This window comes from Scyliorhinus canicula, chromosome 7 (genome assembly GCF_902713615.1).
Source record: "Scyliorhinus canicula chromosome 7, sScyCan1.1, whole genome shotgun sequence".
Lineage (NCBI taxonomy): Eukaryota > Metazoa > Chordata > Chondrichthyes > Carcharhiniformes > Scyliorhinidae > Scyliorhinus > Scyliorhinus canicula.
The window spans coordinates 205,710,910-205,737,797 of NC_052152.1; the positions used below are offsets into that span (position 1 = coordinate 205,710,910).

Here is a 26,888-nt window from a genome sequence, read left to right on the forward strand (position 1 = left end):
GGCGGGGCTGAGCTGGGTTGGTGGGAGGGGGGGGGGGGGGGCTGGGCAGGCAGCAGGGGGCGGGGCCCGGTGCTGAGCTGAGTTTCTGGCCGGGAAGGCAAGGGGCGGTGGCAGGGAGGCGAAGGGCAGGGGGTGGGGTTGAGCTGGGTTAGTGACAGGAGGCGGGGCGTAAAGGGGCGGGGCTGATCTGGGTTGGTGGCAGGGGGCGGGGCTGAGGTGGGTTGGGGCGGGGTTGAGCTGAGTTTGGGGCGGGGCTGAGCTGGGTTGGTGGCAGGGGGCGGGGCTGAGCTGGGTTGGCGTCCGTGGGCGGGGATGGGTTGGCGGCATGGGGCGGGGCTGAGCTGGGTTGGGGCTGGATTGGCGGCAGGGGGCGGGGCCTGGTGCTGAGCTGGGTTTCTGGTCGGGCTGGCATGGGGCGGTGGCAGGGAGGCGAAGGGTAGGGGGTGCGGCTTGATGGGGCGGGGCTGAGCTGGGTTGGTGACAGGGGGCGGGGCTGAGCTGGGTTGGTGGCAGGGGGCGGGGCTGGGTTGGCGTCAGGGGGCTGGGTTGGCGGCATGGGGCGGGATTGAGCTGGGGTGGGGGCGGGGCTGGATTGGCGGCATGGGGCGGGGCTGAGCTGGGTTGGCGGCAGGGGGCGGGGCCCGGTGCTGAGCGCGCGAGCCGCCGGGCAGCCGTTGGGCGCCTTTTCAAACGGCCTGAGGAGGGGCGGGGGGAGCGGTGGCGCGCGCGGTGCCGCCGATCGGCAGCTCGCGGGAGGGGGGGGAGGCGGAGGTTTTGAGCGCGTGGAAAAAAAGGGGCAAAAAGCAGGGCGTGTGTTAAAGATCCCCCTTGTAGGGTTGTTTGCCCGGCTGTGTGGCTGTGTTCTCCGCTTGTGATAAGTTTGTAAATGTGTTGATGTGGAGCCGGGCCGGGTGGTCGGCTCGCGGTTATGTAGGTGTGAACTCGTGCTGTGCTCTCGGCCTTATCCCCATTGGGCTCGTGGAGGGTTTGCATCCCTCACCCAGCCACTCACTCACTCTTCCCTCCCTCTGAAGAAATTGCCTTTATAAACTGACTTAACCATTGAGTAGAGATTGAGATCTCCCTTTGGTCACCACTGGCGGTGTTGCACGACGATTGTGTGTGAGTTCACCCTAGTCTTTGAACGAGGGACACCTACCCTTAAGATTGTGTTTTTTTAAAGTGATTTTAAAGCTTGTGTTTCCGAACACAAGTTTAAAACTGCAAGGAAAGTGGATAGCATGTGAGTTTTTAAAGTTATTTTTCCCTCAAGTGAAATTTTGGTTCAAATTGTGAGAATATCTCATGGCTTAGATGGGTAAAGGTGCCATTGCCAAAATTTAGGACTTGCCGCTCTTTTTCTGCTACCCTAAATTATTGTAGGCGTAAGGGGGATTACTATTTTTTTTTACTTCTACCTTCATGATGCTTTCTTCTGAGGCCACACCAGAGCCGCCCCTTTCCCCATCTCATGATTCCAGGTCCGTGGAGCCCACCCCAACCACTTGTACCTCCGAGTGTCCTTTTACAGAGCCGGGACTTAACTTTACTAACTCTGATCTTAGCCTCGTGGACATGAGTGAGGTTGAATACACCCAACTACAGCACATCCTGTACTCACACATGGAGTCACAGCCAGGGGAAGGTGAACTGGAGGCTCGTTTGAATCCTACCTTGTACCAGTCTACCAATCCTGCCAACCAGGCTTCATTTCCAACAGCAAGCTCGGTTAACCAAGTTCCGTTCTCAACAGCTAGTTCTGCCAACCAGAACCTGTACCCAGTTACCAGTACAACGAATCCAACCTCAGATTCTCACTATGTGGGTAACAGTCAATGTTTAGGGCACATCGATTTCCAAGAGTTAAAAATGATGCTTTTGAATGACCCCCCATTGCCTGTTAACAGAAGTAATAGTTTGCAAAGCGTGGAGAAATTCTCTCAAAATTCTTCTGTGGAAACCACCCGACCTAATGGACTGACGCTGAAAAATAGGGACGCAGTGGGTAATTCGGACAAAGAGAAGAATTCAGGGGATAACTCAATCACGGGACAGGAGTCGAGATGCAAAACTGGACCCAGAGTTCGTCTTGAAGACAGATTTAATGCAGTCCAAAATGAAAATCAGGACCGACAGGACCTACAAGATTCTGGAGTTACATTTAACAAGTGTGTTTCTCAACTAGTCAACAGAGATTTTCAAACTACGTGGAATTCACAAAATAGCTAAGAATTATACCGTGAAACCTGTCCATAACAAGCTCCGCTTCATTTGGTCTCATTACAGGTTTAGGTCTGATTAATTTGAATTAATTGTGACTTGTTGGAAACAGTAAGTCTCCATAAAATTGGTTTCAACTATATAGCTCTCTGACTGGTATAGTACCATGTTGAGCAAGGGCACAATAAATTTCTGCCATGACAAGCCTTATTGCTTTATTTTATTGGGTATTTTTCTGCATTTGTAGAAGATCATACCCTATTCTAACATTTATAAATAAAATCTTTTTAGAAATGAAAGTGCTTAAATTTTCAACACTTATTGAACAAGGCTTGTCCAGATCAGGGTGTAATATCACATGCACAATTGGTCAAATTAAATAAATTAGGTCCACTCCAATAAATGTACAATCAGTACAATATTCTCACATATATAAAATTAATGTGTTGTTCCAGAAAACCCAATGTATTCACTTTCTTTTGAAACTTGAAATATAAACAATTGATTCAATAAAAAATTAACTACCAAGTACGCAGTGCCTGACTGACCTAAAGCAAGGTATTGCTTTTTTAAGAACTGCTGGCGACCACTTTTTTGCAATTTTGTTGCACATTAATTTTATAATCAACAGTACAGAGCATCTTAATTTAGTTAAATATCGATGTTTTAAATATTTGCCAAAAAAGAACATTGTATTTATCATAAAAGTTGCCCGTTTTATAGGAATTCTGCCCTTAGCGTTGGTTTCCTTTCTTTAGGATATTAAGGAAAATACCTTTTTAAGAGACGCAGGCACAGAAACAAGATTAGTTGTGTTCCAAGACTTATGGACAATCTTTATACATTATTTTCATCTGTAGTTTTAATCAAGTTGGTGGAATGCTACAGTTTACATCTAGCTTTTACCTGTCACAAATATGACACGAATAAACACACCTAATGAATATCACTAGCATGTTTCGCACTGTTCAATTAGACATTGTCCTTTTGGTTTCTGAATACACTTTAAAAGATTTACAGGTTTTAAATTGTGAGAAATTGTTATTATTTTGAACAGTAGGTATGCAATCACTTTTATTTCTGATTACATTGAAAGTATGCAGATGTATTTATGATCTGTTTTCTCTTCCTTGATCTGTAGTTTGGTTGCTTTGATCCGGCATCCTTCAGAGCTGATGGGGATACCTCTCCATCCACAGCAAAGCAAATGTACTACTTTAGTCAAGGGCAAGGCTGGGGCTCCTTCTGCCCTACAGTTTGCATACCCTTTGTACACACCGAATACATGTACAACAACTGGCAGTACTAGCTCCAGTCAAACTCAGGTAAGAAGGTTGCCTAATTATGTAGGTGAGCTAAAATTCTGCACCAGTAAAAGTCCGGTCCATTCACATAAAACATTAAATATGGTATTTTCCATTCTAATACTGCTTTTGGGGTATCAGTAATTATTTTTGTTGGTTCTCCTTGAGTGGGCAATACAAAACATCTTATTGCAGCATTGGTATCTCTTTTAATAATAATCTTTATTATTGTCAGAAGTAGGCTTACATTAACACTGCAATGAAGTTAGAGATAGCACGGAGGTGCAGTGGTTAGCACTGCTGCCTCACGGCGCCGAGGGCCCAGGTTCGATCCCAGCCCTGGGTCACTGTCCGTGTGGAGTTTGCACATTCTTCCCGTATTTGCGTGGGTTTCGCTCCCACAACCCAAAGATGATTTGGGTGCTCTAAATTTTAAAAAAACACTGCAAAGAAGTTACTGTGAAAATCCCCTAGTCACCACACTCCAGCGTCTATTGGGGTACAGTGTTACAAGGCTGATCTTGTTAAATGAATTTCAACCTTTTTCAAAATCGAAGAACAAAGAGAACTGTTAAATATATGATATATTTCTGTTCACCTTTCTCTTTCATATAAGCATAATACTTTATTAAAATTCTTAAATTGTTTGCACAATTGGAAACTCCAGTGAAAACTATGACAATCCCCACACTGTTATGTTCATAAATGTTTTTTATTTCTTTCATTCGATGTGAGCATCACTGCCAAAACCAACATTTATTGCCCATATCTTTTTTTTTAGAAATATAACATTAAGGGGCAATTTAGCGTGGCCAATCCACCTAACCTGCTCATCTTTGGGTTGTGGGGGTGAAACCCACGCAAACATTGGGAGAATGCAAACTCCACACGGACAGTGACCCAGAGCCAGGATTGAACCTCGGATCTTGGTGCTGTGAGGCAGCAGTAGTGTTCACTGCGCCACCGTGCTGCCCCTATTGCCCATATCTAATGGGCAGCACGGTAGCATTGTGGATAGCACAATTGCTTCACAGCTCCAGGGTCCCAGGTTTGATTCCGGCTTGGGTCACTGTCTGTGCGCAGTCTGCACGCCCTCCCCGTGTGTGCGTGGGTTTCCTCCGGGTGCTCCGGTTTCCTCCCACAGTCCAAAAGATGTGCAGGTTAGGTGGATTGGCCATGATAAATTGCCCTTAGTGTCCAAAATTGCACTTAGTGTTGGGTGGGGTTACTGGGTTATGGGGATAGGGTGGAGGTGTTGACCTTGGGTAGGGTGCTCTTTCCAAGAGCCGGTGCAGACTCGATGGACCGAATTGCTGCCTCCTGCACTGTAAATTCTATGATAATCTAATGGCCCTCGAGATGGTGGTGGTAAGCTGCCTTCTTGAACCACTGCAATCCATATGCTATAGGTACAGCTAAATGCTGTTAGGAAGGAAGTTCCAGCGTTCTGATCCAGTGACAGTGAAGTAAAAGCAAAATCAGAATGGTGTGTGACTTGGAGAAGAACTTGGAAGGATTGATGTTCTCAAGCGCCTGCTGCCCTTGTCCTTCTAGGTGGTCGAGATTGCTGGTTTGAAAGATATTGAATGAACTTTCGTGAGTTACTGCATGGTACACATTATAGGCATTGTGTGCTAGTGACAGAGGGAATGTACATTTAAGGTGATTGTTAGGTGCTAATCAAGGAGGTTGCTTTGTGTTGGATAGTATTGAGCTTCTTGAGTGTTACTGGAGTTTCATTCATCCAGGCAAGTAGAGAGTATTCCATCACACTCCTGAGTTATGCCTTGTCGATAGTGGACAGGAGTCAGGAAGTGAGTTCCCCGCCTCAGAATTTTGAGCCTCTAATTGCATTTTTGCCATAATATTTATATGGCTCGCCTAGTTAAGATTCTAGAATCATTCAGTACAGAAAAGGTCCTTCGGCCCCTCAGGCCTGCACCAACAAAAAAAACTAATCTACATGAATGCCACTTCCCAGTACTTGGCCCATAGCCTTGAATGTTATGACATTTTAAAGATTGTGTGGTTTCTGGCCTCAACTGCCCACCTAGGCAGTGCATTCCAGATTCCCACCACCCTCTGGGTGAACATTTCTTTCCTCATATCCCCTCTAAACCTCCTGCCTTTCACCTTAAAATTATGCACCCTTGTTATTGACCCTTCAACAAAGGGGAATAGCTGCTAAGGGAAATAGGCACGGTGTTGCAGTGGTTAGCACTGCTGCCTCATGGCACCGAGGAACCCGGGTTCGATCCCGGCTCTGGGTCACTGTCTGTGTGGAGTTTGCACATTTTCCCCGTGTCTGCGTGGGTCTCACCCCCACAGCCCAAAGATGTGCAGGGTAGGTGGATTGGCCATGCTAAATTGCTCCTTAATTGGAAAAAAAATGAATTGGATACTCTAAATTTATATTCAAAAAAATAAGTGCTCTGCCCCACAGATTTCTGAGGCAAGGAGTTCCAAAGATTCACAACGCTCTGCAGAAAAAAATCCTCCTCATCTCAGTCTTAAATTGGCATCCTGTTATCCTGACACTATTCCCTCTGTTCCTAGACTCTCTGATGGGGGGAAACATCCTCTCAGCATTTACCCTGTATATTGTGGGCTGAGGAAGATAGATTCTTGATCAGTAAAGGAGGTTATTCACTTTGGAAGCAAAAACAGGAAGACAGATTACTACCTGCACATGTGTAAATTGGGAGAGGGGAGTGTGCACCAGTGTGTCCTTGTGCACCAGTCGCTGAAGGTAAGCATGCAGTTGCAGCAGGCGGTAAAGGCTAATGGTATGTTGGCCTTCATTGCGAGAGTTTTGAGTACAGGAGCAGGCATGTGTTGCTGCAATTATACAGGGCCTTGGTGAGGCCACACCTAGAATATTGTGTGCAGTTTTGATCTCCTTTTCTGAGGAAGGATGTTCTTGCTCTCGAGGGAGTGCAGCGAAGGTTTACCAGACAGATTCCAGGGATGGCGGGACTGTCATATGAGGAGAGATATATACTAGGTTAGGATTGTTCTTGCCGGAGTTCAGAAGAGTGAGGGGGGGATCTCATAGATATTTATAAAATTCTAACATGACTAGACAGGGTAGATGCAGGGAAGATGTTCCCAATGGTGGGTATGTCCAGAACGAGGGGTCAGTCTGAGGATTTAGGGTAAACTTTCGGACAGAGATGAGGGGACATTTCTTCACCCAAAGAGTGATGAGCCTGTAGGGCAGCACGGTGGCGCAGTGGGTTAGCCCTGTTGTCTCATGGCACCAAGGTCCCAGGTTTGATCCTGGCCTCTGGGTCACTGTCCGTGTGGAGTTTGCACATTCTCCCCGGGTTTGCGTGGGTTTCGCCCCCACAACCCAAAGATGTGCAGGGTAGGTGGAGTGACCATGCCAAATTGCTCCTTAATTGGAAAAAATGAATTGGGCACTCTAAATTTTTTTTAAAAGAGTGATGAGCCTGTGGAAGTCATTACTACAGGAAGTAGTTGATGCTAAAACATTGAATATATTCAAGAGGCGGCTGGATACAGCACTTGGGGCGAATGGGATCAAGGTTATGGGGAGAAAACAGGATTAGGCTATTAAGTTGGGCGATCAGCCATGATCGTGATAAATGACGGAGCAGGCTCGAAGGGCTAAAAGGCCTCCTGCTCCTCATATCTTCTATGTATCCATGTATCAAGGGTTATGGGGAAAGGGCGGCACGGTGGCACAATGATTAGCACTGCTGCCTCACAGCGTCAGGTACCCAAGTTTGATTTTGGCCTTGGGTGGCGGTCTGTGTGAAGTTTTTTCGTTGTCCCCGTGTCTGCGTGGGTTTCTTCCGGGTCCGCTGGTTTCCTCCCACTATCCAAATATATGCATGTTAGTTGGATTGGCCATGCTAAATTGTCCCTTAGTATCCAAAGATGTACAGGTTAAGTGATTGGCCATGATCAATGTGCGTGTGGGGTTACGGGGATAGCGCAGGGGAGTGGCCTAGGTAGAGTACTCTTTCGGAGGGTCGGTGCAGATTCGATAGGCTGAATGGCCTCCTGCACTGTAGGAATTCTTCTGTGAACTGGATGTGAGGAAATTCGCATCAGGCATTACCCTATTGAATGGCAAGCAGGCTTGAGGGGCCGAATGGCCTACTCCTGTGACTTTCTTATGGTCTTAATGTTCTAACCTTCATGTGTTATAGCTTACAACCTACATATGCTCAAGCACAGTTTCGTTAATAATGCATTACTGGCTAGTAGTTTAATGTGGAGACACTTAACTGGTTCCTCTAATTGGCTCTAATAGGGTACAGGAAACCAAGCACATGTGCTGGACTCTGCCAGCCCTCAGGAACTGGCCCTGCCAAGAGCATTCTCTTTATGCTTCCAGCAGGAACTTCAATCCGCCAGACAGGCACTGAGTAACTGCAACAGAAACAAACCTTTACCTGAGCAAGTCTGGATTAAGGTAGAAGGTAAAGATACTATTTCATTGACATTTAGCCGTTATAAATATAATTAAGCATGAATGATATGCATGAGAATTTTACTGGGAACATTATTGCTCGGCACAAGACCGTAAGAAACTAAAACGAGTCGTGAATACCGCTCAGTCCATCACGCGAACCCGTCCATTGACTCTGTCTACACCTCTTTCTGCTTTGTGAAAGCGGGCAGCATAATCAAAGACTCATCCCACCCAGGTTATTCTCTCTTCCAACTCTTCCATCGGGCAGGAGATACAGAAGTCTGAGAACACACTAACAGATTCAAAAATAGCTTATTTCCCGCTGTTAACAGACTCCTGAATGATCCTCTTATGGACTGAACTGATCTCTCCACGCGTCTTCTCTACTGAGTAGTACTACACTTCATATGCTTCACCCGATGTCTATGTACTTATATTGTGAATTTTTTGTATGTTCTATGTTTTTCATGTATGGAGTGATCTGCCTGGACTGTACTCGGAACAGTACATTTTACTGTACCTCGGTACATGTGGCAATAAATCTAAATTATCTATTTGACCAAGGGAAGTGTTCTTGGCAATAATATTTCAACTTTATCTGCAACGACAAAGTGCTAATGTTAAAATTAGCAAAAAAATGTTCCTTGTAAGGTTGTATTGAAGCATTAATGTTAATTATTAGCCAAAATATATTTATTCTTTGTTTCCTACATGGGTGCAAATTGCATTTGAATGATTTAAAAGACGTCTTACACCAACTCCAACCTTTTTTGATGGCTGTTGAAGTGAGGTGGTGCTGCACACAGTAGTTGAGACAAGTTATCCTCTGTCTTTAAACACATGTTGCAGCATGCTTGCAAGGAATACAGGTCAAGTTGAAGGCCACTTAAAACCATTGCTGTCACTGGAGGTGCCAATTTAAAGCGGCATAGTAGCTGCAAGTATGCTTATTTTAGATGGGAGAACTCTATCTCGTTCTCTTATGACACAGATCCTGTGAACACTTTTGACAGGTAAGTCTGCAGAAATCTACATACCTGGATGGTGTAACTTGATGGATGATGTCAGTCTAGATGCATTGACTGTTGATCAGTCTGCCATGCTTTCTTTAAACAATAACTTGGAAAAAAGACATGCTGCACTTTCAAAGTAAAGGTAAAGTTGCTATAGTCCCAAATGACCATAGGCTGCTTTCCCCTTTGGGGGGAGAGCTGACTGATGGTGGTTTATCCTGAGGATCACCACACCTCAGACGAAGGGCAAGGTTGAGAAGGCAGGGCCTTCATGAATAACCTCAGCTGGTATGGGAATTGACAAACCAGCTGTCTAGCCCACTGAGCTAAACAAGCCACCAGTAGTCCAATACAGTTAGCCAGGTATTTGTTTACTGTCTTGGCTATCTTTAAGAGTAAGAGTCTTAACATTTACCAAATAGTTACCAAAGTAAGGTATTGTATCCCTACCACAGATGCAGGTAAGTAAATTGAATTGCCTGAGCTTAGTCCAGTACTCCTCTAGTCATCCATTTCATCCTACAGAACCCTGATATTCCCAGTGTTGCCAGTCTGGCACTTTTTGTCCTCGAATAATTGTACGGTTTATGGTTCAATTAATAGCTGAGGAATGATGAAATAGAATGATGCAGTATCACTGTGCCCATTCAACCACCTTCTACGTAGTTAACCCTAGTACCATCTCCAACGTGTGAAACCACTTTTCTGATCAAAAATACACGATTTGCACTGACAAACCAGGCAGTCGTGCTCAGAATATCTAGGTCAAAGAATGTATTTCTTTTTTTTAATTTTAGAGTACCCAAATATTTCTTTTCCAATTAAGGGGCAATTTAGCATGGCCAACCCACGTAACCTGCACATCTTCGGGTTGTGTGGGGTGAAATTCACACAGATACGGGGAGAATGTGCAAACTCCACACGGATAGTTACCCGGGGCCAGGATCGAACCTGGGTCCTCAGCACAGTGAGGCAGTAGTGTTAACCACTGCACAACCGTGCCACCCTAAAGAATCTATTTCTATGTGGTGACTTTGTATTCACCAAAAATGATGGTAGTCGTGCAGTCAGTGTGAACTTTTTAATTTGACCCATTCTCTCAAAGGAGAATATTAGAAAACCCTGGGCAATATATTTGTATAAGAACACTATAGTTTTACTTTGGGATTCAACATCAGAGAAGTGTAATTTCCATCAATTTTAAATCATCACCAGTTTACTGATATTTGTATGAAAGGAAAAAAATGATCCATATTGTTTTTTCCCCTCACAGATGAAACTTTACGCAAACAGGTAGCAAACAAACGCTGTCGCAGTCGCTCGCGGCAAGCCAGCATAGAAACAGAGCACAAAGTTCTTAGTGATCTCACTAACATGACGGAGAGTCAAAATGCAAATGTTGCTCAAGGTGGGCAATGGCAACCAACACATCCAACTCCCCCTGGCCCTACACATGGGAACCAACAGGAACTGAACTGCCAGCGAAGAGAAAGACATAACCGAATGGAGAGAGACCGCCGGTGAGTCTCGAATGGACTCGGAGGAATAGCAGTTTTGATAGATGTTTAATTTAAAATTCAGACTAAATTTTATTGACCAAATAATGTCCTCAATCAACAAGTATTTGCATTTAATCTTTGCTTCATGTCTCAGTCTCCATATAAGTAATGAAAAACCTGGAGGAAAAAGGCAAAAGGATTTAAATCAGCCAGTTTACCAGCTTCAAACTGCTTTTAACTGCCATTAGGATGTGAATGCTTTTAGTTCAAACTGTTTATTGTATTTAGATTTCTACCATTGTGAACTGTCCAGTACATTGTAGATTCCCAGTATAGCCTCAATGTACTTTTTTTTAAGGGGCAGTTTAGTGTGGCCAGTCCGCCTTTCCTGCACATCTTTGGGTTGTGGGGGTGAAACCCACACAGACACGGGGAGAATGTGCAAACTCTACACAGACAGTGACCCGGGGTGGGGAATCGAACCCTGGTCCCTGGCACCGTGAGGCAGTAGTGCTAACCACTGTGCCGCCCCCACTATGTACGACTATAACCCTGAATGTATATCTCAGCACCCATTATACTTTTTGCTTGCCAACATCTGTGATTTTTGGAAGTCACAAGTCTGTATTAATCCCATGTTAATTTCTGTATTTTCCTTTCCTAATTTAGTTCCATTTGCAATACTTATGAACCCAATTTTTTCCTCAAGAAGTACTTTGTTTCTCAATACAAAAACTAATTTGCCATTTGTCTGCATGGTTGTCTACTTTAGTCTGAATCCTGCAAACCTTTAGCTTAATCCTGCCTTTTGCTTTGTGCATTTATTCCAACCAGAGAATTTGACAAGCTGAAGGAAGAATTAATTAGTTTTGTATTGTTACATGTCTCTCAGTGTCACAACATTTAAGTTAATTGGTGCAAAGTGCAACTTTGAAATTTGATGCAAAAAATTACAACTGTTATTTAAGCTGGGCTAAGGAGGCTGATTTTATTTCTTTTTTATAAATTTAGAGTATCCAATTGTTTTTCTTTCAATTAAGGGGCAATTCAGCGTGATCAATCCACTTATCCTCACATATTTGTTCCACTTATCCATGTGCTCGGGAAACTCCACATGGATAGTGACCGGGCCGGGATCGAACTCGGTGCCGTGAAGCAGTAGTGCTAACCACTGTGCCACCACGCTGCCCCTAAGGAGGCTTATTAATGAAAAAATTTAAATTAAACTAGAAATTGGAGCTGGCAGTGTGTAAACGTTTCGGGTATAAATAGACACTGAAGGGTCCAACATGACTTATTCTTTCCCTGCTTAAGGAGATTCACAAAAAGAATTTGTGCCAGAATTCCACCGATTGTTTTAAAAAAAATAATTTTAGAGTACCCAATTCATTTTTTCCAATTAAGGGTCAATTTAGCGTGGCCAGATCACCTAATGTGCACATCTTTGGGTTCATAGAATCATAGAATTTACAGTCCAGAAGGAGGCCATTCGGCCCATCGAGTCTGCATTGGCTCTTGGAAAGAGCACCCTACCCAAGGTCAACACCTCCACCCTATCCCCATAACCCAGTAACCCCACCCAACACTAAGAACAATTTGGACACTAAGGGCAATTTATCACGGCCAATCCACCTAACCTGCACATCTTTGGACTGTGGGAGGAAACCGGAGCACCCGGAGGAAACCCACGCAAACACAGGGAGGACGTGCAGACTCCGCACAGACAGTGACCCAAGCCGGAATCGAACCTGGAACCCTGGAGCTGTGAAGCAATTGTGCTATCCACAATGCTACCGTGCTGCGCTTGTGGGGGTGAAACCCACGCAAACACGGGGAGAACTCCACACGGACAGTGACCCAGAGCCAGGATCGAACCTGGGACCTCGGCGCCATGAGGCAGCAGCACTAATCACTGCGCTACCGTGCTGCCCGAATTCCACCCATTGTTAATCAGTGGCCAAATATCCAGTTTGGGATTCAGTGCCATTGTGTGCAGGCTGCAATTGGAAATAAACATTATTTGTTACTTTTTTCAATGATCTATTAAGAGTACTTTACAAGGCATTGGTAAGACTGTACCTGGAGTATTGTGCACAGTTTTGGTCCCCTTATTTGAGGAAAGATGTAGTGGCTTTGGAGGCAGTTCAGAGGAGGTTCACTAGATTGATTCGAGAGATGTAGGGTTTGTTGTATGAGGAGAGATAGAACAGTTTAGCCCTATGCTCTCTAGAGTTTAGAATAATGAAGGGAGATCTAATTGAGGTATACAAGATGCTAAAAGGTTCGGATAAAATCGATGTGAAGCTGATGCTTCCTCTTGTGGGGCATTCTAAAACGAGAGGTCATAATCTTAGAATAGCAAATTTAAAACAGATTTGAGGAAAAACTACTGCTCCCAAAGGTTTGTAAATTTGTGGAATTCGCTATCCCAGAGTGCGGTGGATGCAGGGACAGTGAGTAAATTTGATGAGGAGTTAGACAGATTTTTAATTGGTAATGGGTTGAAGGGTTATGGAGAATGGGCAGGACGGTGAAGTTGAGACCATGATGGGAACAGCCACGATCACATTGAGGGTGTTAGGCTGAGGAGGTTAAATTGCCTACTCCCGCTTCTAGGTCATGGGTTCCAAGGAGGAGATGCTCTGGCTGATTTTGCAATCCAGCTGTTGGTCTGTACCATTGTAGGTAGCAGATGAGGAACATATTAGCCATGATAGAATGGCAGAGCAGACTCGATGGGCCAACTGGCGTAATTCTGCTCCTATATCTTATAAACTTACAAAGAGTATGAATAGATCATTGAGAAAACGTGATTGGATTGAAGTGAGTTGGTTTTGATTCAGTTAATATTTTAGTATCCTAAGTATTGTTGATTGATTGAAATGCTCATATTTTGATTATAAGATGCAGGAGTAGGCTGTTTGGCCCATCAGATCTACGCCATTCAATGAGATCATAATGGATCTGATATGATGATCCTCAACTCCATTTTCCCGCCTTATCACTATTACATTTGATTTTCTTACTGGTAGAACCTGTCTATCTCAGCCTTGAACATACTTAGCAACCCAGCCTGTCCATCCCTTTATGGTAAAGAATTCCACAGACTCAGTATCCTCTGAGAGAAGAAATTCCTCCTCATCTCTGCCTTAAATGGGTGACCTCTTACTCTGAGATTATGCCCTTTGGTTCTGGACCCTCACACAAGGGGAAACAACCTCACAGCACTACCCTGTCAAGCCCCCTGAGAATCCTATATGTCTCAATGAGGTTGCTTCTTGTTCTTCTAAACTCACAAATGATAGCTTTGAAATATGATTCTCATAGTAAATAATTAGTTCTCGCAAAAAGCAGTATATTGAATGAATAATAGAGGAGAGATGAGGTGCATCAAATACTTGATACTTGTATTTTTTTGTAATTAAAGTAAAGATTTACTGAAATGTTCATATATTTGCAGGCGTAGAATCCGTATTTGTTGTGATGAGCTGAATTACCTTGTTCCATTCTGCAATTCTGAGACTGATAAAGCTACAACTTTACAGTGGACCACTGCCTTTCTCAAATATATTCAGGAAAAACACGGTGATACACTAAAAAAGGTAGGTTACATTTTTCCAAGTATTTGTCCATCTTCTGAAGACAGTGCCTCACAATAGGGCAGTGACCAAAGCACAATCACCCACATAACCATTGTTCACGTTTTGAGCTTTGGTAGCAAGCATTGCGTCACAAATTATCCTGTCCTCGCTTTCTGTATACATTTTCAGTATCAAGCGTGGTTCAATTCTGGAATTCCCTGGTCTGTATGGCTCAGTGCTGTGCCACAGGCTGTCTGATTACTGAGGTAGTAAAATTGTGCTTAATCCAGAAGCCAAATAGGGTGTTTAGAAAATTGGATTCCTACTAAATCTTGGAAATATTTTTTATTGAGTTTTCATATTTTATATCCAACAAATTACAAATTATTAGAAAACAAAACACGCAAAAATTAACATGTATATTTACAGGTAAGCATCTTTATAATAACAACTGTGGCCGCCCCCTTTAACCGGCATACATATTTTACATTCCCCAATATGGCCGAGGCACATGTTTATAGGCATTTATTTACAATTTGGTTTTGGGCCTTAGCTTGCCATCAGACTGTCGCTTGCGGCTTTGTCCTTCCTTTTTTTTTTGGAATAATTTTTATTCAAGTTTTCAACAAATTTTATCACAACAGAGAAAAACAGTAACCCCTCCCCTCCAATACAAAAACAATAAATTAACAAGGAAAAGAAATAAGCGTAAAACCATGCGAACAAACCCCCATAACGAACCCGTAGCCCTCCTCCCCCCGGCTACCTTCCCCCGATTCCCGTCCATTTTCCCCTGATTCTTGGCCACCCGACTATTCTTCCTCTTGTTCGTTGGCCACAAACAGGTCCCGGAACAATTGCATGAATGGCTCCCACGTTCTGTGGAAGCTGTCGTCTGACCCTCAGATGGCGAATTTGATTTTCTCCATTTGGAGAGATTCCGAGAGGTCGGACAGCCAGTCTGCAGCTCTGGGCGGTGCTGCTGACCGCCAGCCAAACAGGATTCTACGGCGGGCGATCAGGGAGGCAAAGGCAAGGGCGTCCGCCCTCCTCCCCAGGAATAGATATTCCTACTAAATCTAAAGAGTTGAAATCTACTAAGATGCAATCTCAAGCTTTTCTTTAAAGGACAAGTTAGTCCTATCTTCTTTCACAGGAAAACTTTGGATTGTGCTGTACTTAGTTTACTCTACACATTGGGAAGTCATTTTGACAGCTGGTTTGTTAGAAGATTTACAAAATAAGCTGTTCCAATTACAATGATCTGTGGAATTGCAATTACACACAACATAATGTGGCAGGGGGATGGGAACCGATGCAGGAAGTCGGAGGGAAGTAAGTTGGGGACAGAAATAAAAGGCAATAAAGGGAAAAGTGGAAGGCAGAGAAACCAAAGACAAAAAGTGCACATTACATCAGAATTCTAAAAAGGCTATAAATACCAAAAAAAAGCCTAATGGCTCTGTGTCTCAATGTGAGGAGTATTTGTAATAAGGTTGATGAATTAACTGTGCTGATAATCATTAACGACATGATGTAATTGGGATCACAGAGTTCTGGCTCCAGGGTGATCATGGATGGGAATTCAACAGCCAGGGATATTCAATATTCAGGAAAGATGGAGGGAAAGGTAAGGGAGGTGGCTAGCGTTGCTGGATAAAGAGGAGATTAACGCGATAGTAAGAAAGGACGATGTGGAATCTGTATGGGTGGAGCTGCGGAACATGAAAGGGCAAAATATGTTAGTGGGAGTTGTGTACAGACCATCAAACAGTAGATGTGAGGTTTGGGATGGCATCAAACAGGAAATTAGAGCTGCGTGCAGTAAAGGTACAGCAGTTATGGGAAATATCAATCTGCATTTGATTGGGCTAAACTGGTAGCAATGCGGTGGAGGAGGATTTCCTGGAATGTATATGGAATGGTTTCCTTGACCAATATTTTTTTTTTAAATTTAGAGTGCCCAATTCATTTTTTCCCAAATATGCATTAAAATAACCAACTTAAGTGTAATTTCCAGTCCCCCGGAGCGCCGACCTGCGAGCCGGCCCGAGCCCCCCCACCGGTGGCAACCACCACAAGGCAGGTGGCAGAACAAAGGAGCCCCAACCCGACCAGAAGCCTCTCTCGCTCCCGACCCTGGTGAGTGAGGAGAGGAAAATGGAAAAGAAGATCTCCCCCTCCCCCCCCCCAACAAAAAAAACAACAAAGACTTTGGAAAGAAAACCTCTGGAGGAAGCGGGGGGGGGGGGAACAAAAAAAAAACAAACAAGAATTCCTCTTTTTTTCCTGACCTTTTTCTCCAACTTTAAAAAAAAACTTACCTAAAGAAAATGCCAGAAGGGAGCCAGAGTAGAGGGAGAAGAGGCACCAAAAGCAAACGGGACGATACTATGCGAGCCCGTTCAGACGAGCCAACCATCACATGCTGCAACAAAAAGACCTGCTCAGACAGGAGTATTTCCCCCCTGGGCCAGAGGGGTACTGGAAGGCAGCCTTTGCAGAGGCGCTGAGGGAACATCAGCAGGGAATCAAGGCAGAGGCTAGAGCAGACATGGAGGCCACAGTACAGGCAGCAAGGCCCTGGCAGAGATGCAGCTCACACTGGGCATAGCAGAGAAGAAACTGGAAGCCCAAGAGAAAAAATTGGAAGCCCAAGACGAGAAACTGGAAGCCCATGGGGAAACCATTAAGGAACTGGAAAAGGCCGCAACTGACATGAGCGACCGGATGATGGCCCTGGAGAGAGAGAGGCGGCGAGACTGGGCACAATGCAGGGGAGCCTGAAGGGTAGGGTGGACGACCAGGAAAACCACTCAAGACGACAAAATGTCAGGATAGTGGGCCTACCAGAGGGGATTGAGGGTAGAAACCCCACTGCCTATGTGGCCAAGATGCTGGGCAACTTAGTGGGGAGGACAGAGCACACCAGTCGCTACGCCTGAAGCCCAAGGTGGGGGACCGCCCGTGGGCAGTTATAGCTAAACCAAGACAGGGAAACAATCCTGCGCTGGGCCAGGGAGAACAGAAATTGCAAATGGGAAGGACACTTCATTAGAATTTAAGAGGACATCGGGGCAGACCTCGCCAGGAGACGGGCCGAATTTAATAGAGCGAAAGCAGCTCTTCACAAGAGCAGAGTGCGTTTCGGTATGCTGTACCCAGCGAAACTCTGGGTCACATACCAAAAAAGAGAATACTTCTTCACAACCCCCACCGAAGCAAACAAGTTTATAGAGGAACATGGGCTGGAAAAACAGCAGCGAGGGTAGAAATACGGGGCCCCAGGCAAGGGGCAACAGCACACTGACAGAGATTGGGGGAGGGGTGAGGCAACGCCAGCCACCACACACCCTGAACAAAGAGAAAACCGCTACCTGAGGGATCACCACAGGTGGGAGACCAGGCCCCAGCGCGAGGGAACGAGAGCAGCGGAGAAGGGAGAGCAAACGAGGAGAGCGCAGGGTAGGATGGGGGAAGACCAGACAGAAAAACGCAGAGGCTTGGCAAAGGAGAAGCGAGACAGAAATTCCCAAGAGGGGGGTCACCACACTAGCAAGAAAGCTAGCACTGGGGACATGCAGCAAAGCAGGGCCGCAGCGCGCCCCCAACAGGGGGGAAGGCGCCAGGCAGGGGGGGGGGGGGGTACCACTCAACAGAGGCGGGAGAACAAACGGGAATAGGAGCAGGGGAAAGAGGGACAAAGGAGGGAAATACGGAAGGGGGGGAGAAAAGGGAGGAACCGGGGAGGAGGGTGCACAGGAAGGGAAGGACCCAGAGGATGGGGAACACAGGAACGGAGGGACAAACAAGGCTAGAAAAGAAACAACAATAGGGCTACAACAGAGGGCTCGGAACAAGGAATCGCTGCAAGCATCCACCCAGTACGGTCGCTGGGCGAAGGGAGGCCCCAGAGAGCAGGGGTCTACCCGCGTGGTAGTCGCACAGCGGGCGGCCATGTCAGGTGCCCCCTGGACGAAGGGAAACCCCGGAGCGCAGGGGCCCGACCGTATGGAGAGAGCAGCGACAGCGGCCATCCTGGACGGCCCCTGAACAAAGGGGAACCCCGGAGGGCAGGGGCGCGTCCATCAGGTAAATATGGTTGACCCCACAGGAGCGAGGGGACAGAAGCCCCCCACCAGGATAGTCACCTGGAACGTAAGGGGACTCAACGGCCCAGTGAAAAGATCCAGAGTCCTCACCCACTTAAGAAATATGACGGTCGACATAATCTTCCTCCAAGAGACGCACCTGAGAGAGCAGAACCGACTGCGGGTAAGAAAGGGCTGGGTGTGACAGACCAACCATTCCTGCTACGGGACGAGGGCCAGGGGGGGTGGCAATACTGCTCAGCAAATGGACGATGTTTAAGGCGACAAAGACGGTTACGGACCCAGGGGGACGGTACCTCATGGTCAGCGGGGCCCTGGATGGGGCACCGGTAGTACTTGTTAACGTGTACGCGCCCAACTGGGACGACACGAGCTTCATTAAGAAGACCATGGCGGAAATCCCGGACATAGCGACGCACCAACTAATCATGAGGGGGGACTTCAACTGTGTACAGGATCCAATGACTGACAGATCAAACCCCAAAACGGGGAAGACTTCAAACATGGCAAGGGAATTCGGTCACTTTATGGAACAGATGGGAGCGGTGGACCCCTGGAGGTTCACCCACCCAGGGGAGAAGGAATTCTCCTCCTTCTCCCCAGTACTCAACGTATACACCAGAATTGACTTCTTTGTGGTGGGGAAAACGGTGCTTCCGGGGATAGACAAATGGGATACTCCGCAATGGTGATATCAGATCATGCCCCACACTACATGGATGTGAGGCTGGAGACGGGCAGGGCCCAACGACCCACATGGAGGTTGGACGTTACCCTACTGGCAGACAAGGCCTTCAATGAAAAGATATTGCAGGCCATAGCAGAGTACACGAAGAACAACCAGAACGTGGAGGTCGCGCCTTCCACGTTCTGGGAAGCACTAAAGGCCGTAATAAGAGGGGAAGTCATCGCTTTCAAAGCGCGAAGAGATAGGGAGGAAAGGGCGGCTAGGCAGCAGCTGGTCAACTCCATACTGGAGGTAGACCGCAAATACTCCGAGGCCCCGTCTGTAGAGCTCCTGGCGGAGAGGAAAGAGTTACAAAGGAACTTCGATCTGCTCTCCACCAGGAATGCAGTGCATCAACTCCGCCAGGCACGTGGGACCCTATACGAACACGGAGACAAAGCCAGCCGCCTGCTGGCACACCAGCTGAGAAAGCAGGCGGCCACCAGAGAAATTGCGCAAATCAGGGACACTCGGGGCACATTAGAAACGGAACCAGAAAAGATCAACAAAGCATTCAGGGCCTTTTACCAAGGGCTGTACACCTCAGAGCCCCCAAGGGGGGAGTCCGGGATGAAACGGTTCCTTGATGGACTGGACATACCAGTCGTGGGAGAGGGCAGAAAACGGGAACTGGAAGCACCACTAGCACTGGGAGAAATCACGGACAGCATTAGCTCCATGCAGGTGGGGAAGGCGCCGGGACCAGACTGGTTCCCGGCGGACTTCTACAAAAAATTTGCGACAGCACTGGCCCTGCACCTGTGGGAGATGTTCACAGACTCGCTAGCCAGGGGGGGCACAATGCCACCCACGCTAGCACAGGCCTCAATCTCGCTGATACCTAAGAAGGACAAAGACCCAACGGAATGTGGGTCATACAGACCAATCTCACTACTGAACGCGGATGCCAAAATACTGTTAAAGATTCTAGCCAAAAGGCTGGAAGTCTGCGTGCCAGAGGTGGTAGCAGAGGACCAGACAGGCTTTTTCAAAGGTAGACAGCTTATTTCGAACATTAGGCACCTGCTTAGCGTGATAATGACCCCCTCCAGGGAGAGAACACAAGAGGTGATCGTCTCCCTAGATGCAGAAAAGGCCTTCGACAGAGTCGAATGGAAATACCTCACAGAGGTACTGGATCGGTTCGGCTTGGAACAGGATTCACCTCCTGGGTAAAACTCCAATGTAGCGCTCCCATGGCGAGCGTACGGACAAACAAAACCAACTCCCGATACTTCCAGCTGCACAGGGGCACCAGACAAGGATGCCCACTGTCCCCGCTGCTGTTCGCTTTAGCGATTGAGCCACTAGCAATTGCGCGCAGAGCGGCAAAAAGCTGGAGGGGCATCCGAAGGGGCGGCAGAGAGCACAGAGTCTCACTCTATGCAGATGATCTGCTCCTCTACATTTCGGACCCACAAAGCAGCATGGACGGAATCATCGCGCTTCTGAAAGAGTTTGGTGCCTTCTCGGGCTACAAACTCAATATGAGCAAAAGCGAGATCTTCCCGGTACACCCACAAGTAAGGGGGGGGGGGGCAGCACTAACGGGACTGCCGTTTAAACAGCCCGACACAAATTCCGCTACTTGGGGATCCAAATAGCCCATGACTGGAAAGGGATCCACAAATGGAACCTCACCAGTCTGACAGAGGAAGTAAAAAAGGACCAGCAAAGATGGAACACACTCTCACTCTCCCTCGCGGAGAGAGTCCAGACGATCAAAATGAACGTGCTGCCCAGGTACCTCTTCCTATTCAGATCCATCCCGATCTACATCCCCAGGCCTTTTTCAAAGCACTAGACAAACTAATCATGGCGTTCGTATGGGGGGGGGCGGGAAGAATGCTAGGACCCCAAAGAAGGTCTTGCAAAAAACAAAATCCAGGGTGGGGCTTGCCCTCCCAAACCTACAACTCTACCACTGGGCGGCGACGGCTGAGCGTGTAAGGGGATGGATCAAAGAGCCAGAAGCCGAATGGGTGCGCGCGGAGGAGACCTCCTGCAGGGGGACCTCACTCGGGGCCCCCGCCACGGTGGCACTCCCATCCCCACCCAAACAACACTCCAGAAGCCCGGTGGTAATAGCCACCCTCCAATCCTGGAACCAACTACGGCAGCAATTTGGCCTGACCAAAATGTCAGGTAATGCTCCCATCTGCAACAACCATAGGTTCACGCCAGCGCTGACTGACTCCACCTTCAAAAGGTGGGGACAGGACAGAGGGACACTGACAATCAGGGACCTATACATGGATGGCAGGATCACAACACTGGGCGAACTGACAGAGAAATTCCAGCTAGCCAGGGGGAACGAGCTAAGGTACCTGCAACTACGAAAGGAGACAAGGACATACCCACAACCACCACGACAGACACTACTGGAAGAATTACTAGACGCAAGCATATTAGATAAAGGAAACTGTAGCGACATGTACGACCGACTGGTAGAAGGGGCCGACGCAACAAGAATGATGTGGGAGGAGGACCTGGGGATCGAAATAGGGTGGGGACTCTGGAGCGAAGCACTGCATAGGGTCAACTCCACCTCCACGTGCGCAAGGCTCAGCCTGACGCAACTAAGAGTGGTACATAGAGCCCACTTAACAAGAACCCATATGAATAGGTTCTTCCCGGAGGTGGAGGACAGATGTGAACGGTGCCAAAGAGGCTTGGCCAACCACGCCCACATGTTCTGGTCTTGCCCCAGACTTTTGGAGTACTGGACAGCCTTCGAGGCCATGTCCAAAGTGGTGGGGATGAGGGTGGAGCTATTCCTGGGGAGGAGGGCGGACGCCCTTGCCTCTGTCTCCCTGATTGCCCGCCGTAGAATCCTGTTCGGCTGGTGGTCAGCAGCATCACCCAGAGCTGCTGACTGGCTGTCCGACCTCTCAGAATCTCTCCAAATGGAGAAAATCAAATTTGCCATCCGAGGGTCAGACGACGGCTTCCACAGAACGTGGGAGCCATTCACCCAATTGTTCCGGGACCTGTTCGTGGCCAACAAACAAGCAGAAGAACAGCCAGGTAGCCAAGAAACGGGAAAGTAGCCAAAGCATGAGAGGGAGAGATAGACCGGGAGAGGGGGGGGGAGGGACAGCTAAATCTAAGAGGGAGGAAAGGTGAACCACAGGGCTGGGGGAGGGTGGGGTGGGGGGCGAGGAGGGCAGAAGCGGGGAGGAGGGGGGGGTGCAGAGGGGAGAGACAGGGAACAATAGAGGAGAGCCAGGGGACGGGGGGGGGGAGGCAGGGAAACATTAATAAACTTGGCATCCACAGGAACAGAGAAAATGGGGAAGACGGGAGGGCCGCAGAAACGGAAGTGCGCAAGAGACGACAACGTCAGCGAACTCCGTCCGGGAGAAGCAAGGGACAACACCACGAACGGATGCCTACATATGTGTGTAAATAACTTTGCCAAGGGTACAGAGCGGCTGCTGTTGAGCGGGGGCACAATACCGTCCGCTGACTTCGCGGGGAAAATTAAAACATCAGCAGCAGCAGCGACCCATTTGGGAGGGGGGGGGGGGGGGAGTGAGTGCCTCGATGGGGGGGGGTGGGAGGACTGAAGCGCGTGGGGTAATGTCTAGTGGATTGCTGATGTATATTCTCTTTCTGCACTATGTTAATGTTCACTAATTTGCTGTGTTAAGATTATTACTATTTAATATGGAAAATTTTTGCAAACCCGTAATTTAAAAAAAACAGCAGCAGCAACCCGGGGGGGGGGATTTCTTTTCCTTTTTGAAAGGGGCGCATGCTCTATCCTGTTTTCAATTGGGTGTTAATTTGCTAAACTGTTTATTGTTTAGAGGGTTAAGTTCTGTTCTGTTGGCATGTTGCCCTTCTTTCTTTGTATTATTTTCATTTTTGGAGGGTTTTGTAAACTTATTGAAAAATTTTGAATAAATAAAAAAAAATTTTTTAATGCAATTATACTAAGAGGGGTAAATGAAATGAGGGATCTCGGCATACAAGTACACAGGTCCCTAAAGGCAGCAGTTCAAGTAGACAAGGTTGTAAAGAAAGCAGGTGGAATGCGCTCCTTCGTTGGCAGAGGTATAAAAAAATGTTTTAAATAAATTTAGAGTGCCCAATTTATTTTTATCCAATCTACCTAACCTGCAATCTTTGGGTTGTGAGGGCAAAACCCACGGAAACACAGGAGAATGTGCAAACTCGATACAGACAGTGACCTAGAGCCGGGAACGAACCTGGGACTTTATCGTCATGATGCAGTAGTGCTAACCACTACACCGCCGTGTTGTCCCGGCAGAGAGACAGAATATAAATGTAAGGATATAATGTTGGAATGATATGAAACACTGGTGAGGCCAAAACTGGAGTTTTCTGTGTAGTATCTTCTATGTATCTGTGAGAGATCTTGGCGTACAAGTACACAGGTCCCTAAAGGCAGCAGTTCAAGTAGATACGGTTGTTAAGAAAGCAGATGGAATGTTCTGCTTTATTGGCAGAGGTATAGAATATAATACAATGTTGGAATGGTATAAAACACTGGTGAGGCCAAACTGGAGTTTCTTGTGCAGCTCTGGTCACCACATTATAGGAAGGATGTTATTGCTCTGGAGAGAGTGCAGACGAGGTTTGCTATAATGTTGCCAGGGCTGGGAAAGTGCAGTTACAAGACGAGATTGGATAGGTTGGGGTTATTTCTTTGGAGCAAAGAAGGTGAGAGTGCCTTAATTGAGGTGTACAAAATTATGAGTGGAAATGATGTGGACAGGATAAAATTGTTTCACTTGATGGAGAATTCTAGAACAAGGGGACATAATTTCAATGTATGTGGCAGAAGGTGTAGAGGAGACATGAGGAAGAACTTTTTTAATGCAGATGGTAGTGGGAGTCTAGAATTTGCTGCCTGAATTTGTGCTGGAGATAGAGACCCTATACCCTTCTAAAAAGCACCTGGACCTGCACCTTAAGTGCTGTAAACTACAGGCTGTGGACCGGGTGAAGGAAGGTGGGATTAGAAAGGGCACCTGGGTGACCTCGGGCGGCATGGACAAGGTGGGCCGAATGACCTCCTTCTGTGCTTGAAACCGTTCTATGGTTCTAAGACTATTAACCTGAAGATCTCAAAAATCAACTTTTCGTATTATTCTGTTCGATAAGAAAGTATTGTGCTTAGTGCTTCATGCATTAAATATTCAGTTGATTCATCACATTTGTCCTTCGCAAAATAAATTAAATGGCACATTCCTCTTGTTAATTCAAATATACAACTGTATTATTGAATACTGATTTATTGAAATATAGATCAGCGAAGATCCCACAGAAAAGCAACTACTTGAAGAAAGGTTGATAGCTGGGAATTTCCAGCCCACCACCAGCAGACATTTTAGGGCAGGACTGGAAAATTTGGAAATTTGACTTATGATGCCGCTCCAAATTTACTGTCCCATCCGCGACTATACCCACCGGTGTCGGAGCTAGAAATCCCATCTGCTGTTTCATAATCACATTGTTACTTTTATATTACTCAATGTTTTCAAAAGGTGTTCATTATTGCAACTCACATGAATATGTAGTTAATTAAAAGATAATAAACCCATTAAAATGTTATGATTCTCAATTTTGGTCGTACAATTGCCTATTTGATTTCCTCATTGATGGACTGCCACTGGCTTTCAGAAGCTTATGCTCAGTTGCAGAGTTGAAAATGTTACCTGAGCACTGGTTTCTGGCGATATCCAGGCACTGTGGTTAGAGAGAAGGTTTACAGAATGTGAGAGAGGAACACTATACTCCAATTGTGGCCTAACTAAGGTTCTATACAGCTGCAACATGACTTGCCAATTCCTATACTCAGTGCCCCGGCCGATGAAGGCAAGAATGCTGTATGCCTTCTTGACTACCTTCTCCACCTGTGTTGCTCCTTTCAGTGACCTGTGGACCTGTACACCTAGATCTCTCTGACTTTCAATACTCTTGAGGGTTCTACCATTCACTGTATATTCCCTACCTGTATTAGACCTTCCAAAATGCATTACCTCACATTTGTCCGGATTAATCTCCATCTGCCATCTCTCCGCCCAAGTCTCCAAATGATCTAAATCCTGCTGTATCCTCTGACAGTCCTCATCGCTATCCGCAATTCCACCAACCTTTGTGTCGTCTGCCAACTTACTAATCAGACCAGTTACATTTTCCTCCAAATCATTTATATAAACTACGAACAGCAAAGGTCCCAGCACTGATCCCTGCGGAACATCACTAGTCACAGCCCTCCAATTAGAAAAACACCCTTCCATTGCTATTCTCTGCCTTCTATGACCTAGCGGGGTTCTGTATCCACCTTGCCAGCTCACCCCTGATCCCATGTGACTTCACCTTTTGTACCAGTCTACCATGAGGGACCTTGTCAAAGGCCTTACTGAAGTCCATATAGACAACATCCATTGCCCTACCTGCATCAATCATCTTTGTGACCTTTTCGAAAAACTCTATTTAGTTTGTGAGACACGACCTCCCCTTCACAAACCAAGCTGCTTCTCACTAATACGTCCATTTGCTTCCAAATGGGAGTAGATCCTGTCTCAGAATTCTCTTCAGTAATTTCCCTACCACTGACGTAAGGCTCACCGGCCTGTAGTTCCCTGGATTATGCTTGCTACTCTTCTTAAACAAAGGAACAACATTGGCTATTCTCCAGTCTTCTGGGACATCACCTGAAGACAGTGAGGATACATGGTTGTCGCATGCCGACATCCGCCTCAGTGATAACCCTCTCCTACACCTCCCCAACTAACTCCATCACTCTCTACTCAGTGGAGGTGAGAGCCCTAGGTCTTAGATGGCCCCTCCAGTCTTCGCCCTCTCTCTTCTGTTATGCTCCTTTTCTTAGGGGACACATAAAGGACATGGTGAGATGCATGGAGGCGAGTTTCATCGGGGGAGTCGGTAGCTGGTGGCATTTGTGTGCAAGGCACCTGGCCAAAGAGGGCAATACTGGTGTTGGGGTCAGTGCGTGGTGGGATGTGAGGGGAATGCAAGCAAGTGGGTTTTGATTGACCTCTGTGAGACTGGAGGAGTGAGGGACAGGAGTAATGTAAGGTGATCAGAGCTGGTGACTCACCGAGCTGCTCTAAGGAGGTCATTCATCTTCTGACACTGTGGCCGGCCCGCTGGAGATGCTGACAGCACTGACTGCCTCGGCCACCTCCGCCAAGACAATCGCAGGCTGAAGCCTACTGCCGTCCCAGTGGAAGAGGTTGTCCAACATTCAACATTTAATCAAGCTCAGTTTCACTGAACCTCGGGGCCACTCTCTTCTGTGCCATCTTCTTGGCTGGAATGTGAGTATGTGGAGAGTGGCGTGCCTATAAACAGCTCCAGCTTATCAAGCTTTCCAGTGCCAATTCCAGCCCCAGCAAATCTGACGCCAGTGGGAATGAAAATTGCCCTAGATTCACATGGGCAGAGTACTGGCCCATTAGCATGTCCTGAATTGCCCCATAAATAACACCCCAATGGGAACGCAAGCTGTGTGCAATTCAGTCCTGGCGTAAACATTTAGTCTCCCAACTAGAGAATTTTGCCCTGGATATTGTTTTATCTTTCAGACCTTTTGTTTATTATTGTTTGTTCAAAATCTGGAATCTTGTGGCTTTATTCTCTTAGTTTGTGTCTTGAATCTCAAACCTTGTCCAGTTAAAACAAAATGTTATTGGTTCTCAACTGGATTGTACCAAGAACTTGAGTGCCCGACCCAGGATCATAACCCAAATTGGGCTTTCTGGTGGGATTTAGAATCCTCAGACCCATTGATGGTAGCTGAGGATGCAATTAGCGTTTGAGAATGTTTGATGAAAGATAAAGTGTTAATAGCGGGCATTTATGATAACTGTCCCCTTGTTTGTAAATTGACTTTAAATGGCTTAGTAAACGGAATGGTTACAGCGAGAATTGTTCCGAGTTTACCCATGGAAGGGTTAGATTTTATACTGACTAATGATTTGGCAGCTTTG

At 46.6% G+C, this 26,888-nt stretch overlaps 1 protein-coding gene across 4 annotated transcripts in view; it reads left to right on the forward strand.

Annotated features, from left to right (window-relative positions):
- Window positions 1–717: 717 nt before the first annotated feature.
- The window catches only part of LOC119969740 (transcription factor-like 5 protein), a 53,432-nt gene continuing 27,261 nt past the window's right edge, over window positions 718–26,888 (forward strand). For 3 of the 4 annotated variants that reach the window (XM_038803766.1, XM_038803768.1, XM_038803767.1), the window contains exons 1-5: window positions 718–2,168; window positions 3,362–3,545; window positions 7,807–7,975; window positions 10,255–10,501; window positions 13,941–14,082. In XM_038803766.1, coding sequence (XP_038659694.1) covers window positions 1,423–2,168; window positions 3,362–3,545; window positions 7,807–7,975; window positions 10,255–10,501; window positions 13,941–14,082 — 1,488 coding nt within the window. In that variant the 5' untranslated portion in view covers window positions 718–1,422. Of the gene's footprint in view, window positions 2,169–3,361; window positions 3,546–7,806; window positions 7,976–10,254; window positions 10,502–13,940; window positions 14,083–24,177; window positions 24,494–26,888 lie in introns of those variants that run through there. The other variant, XM_038803770.1, reaches the window with a different exon arrangement.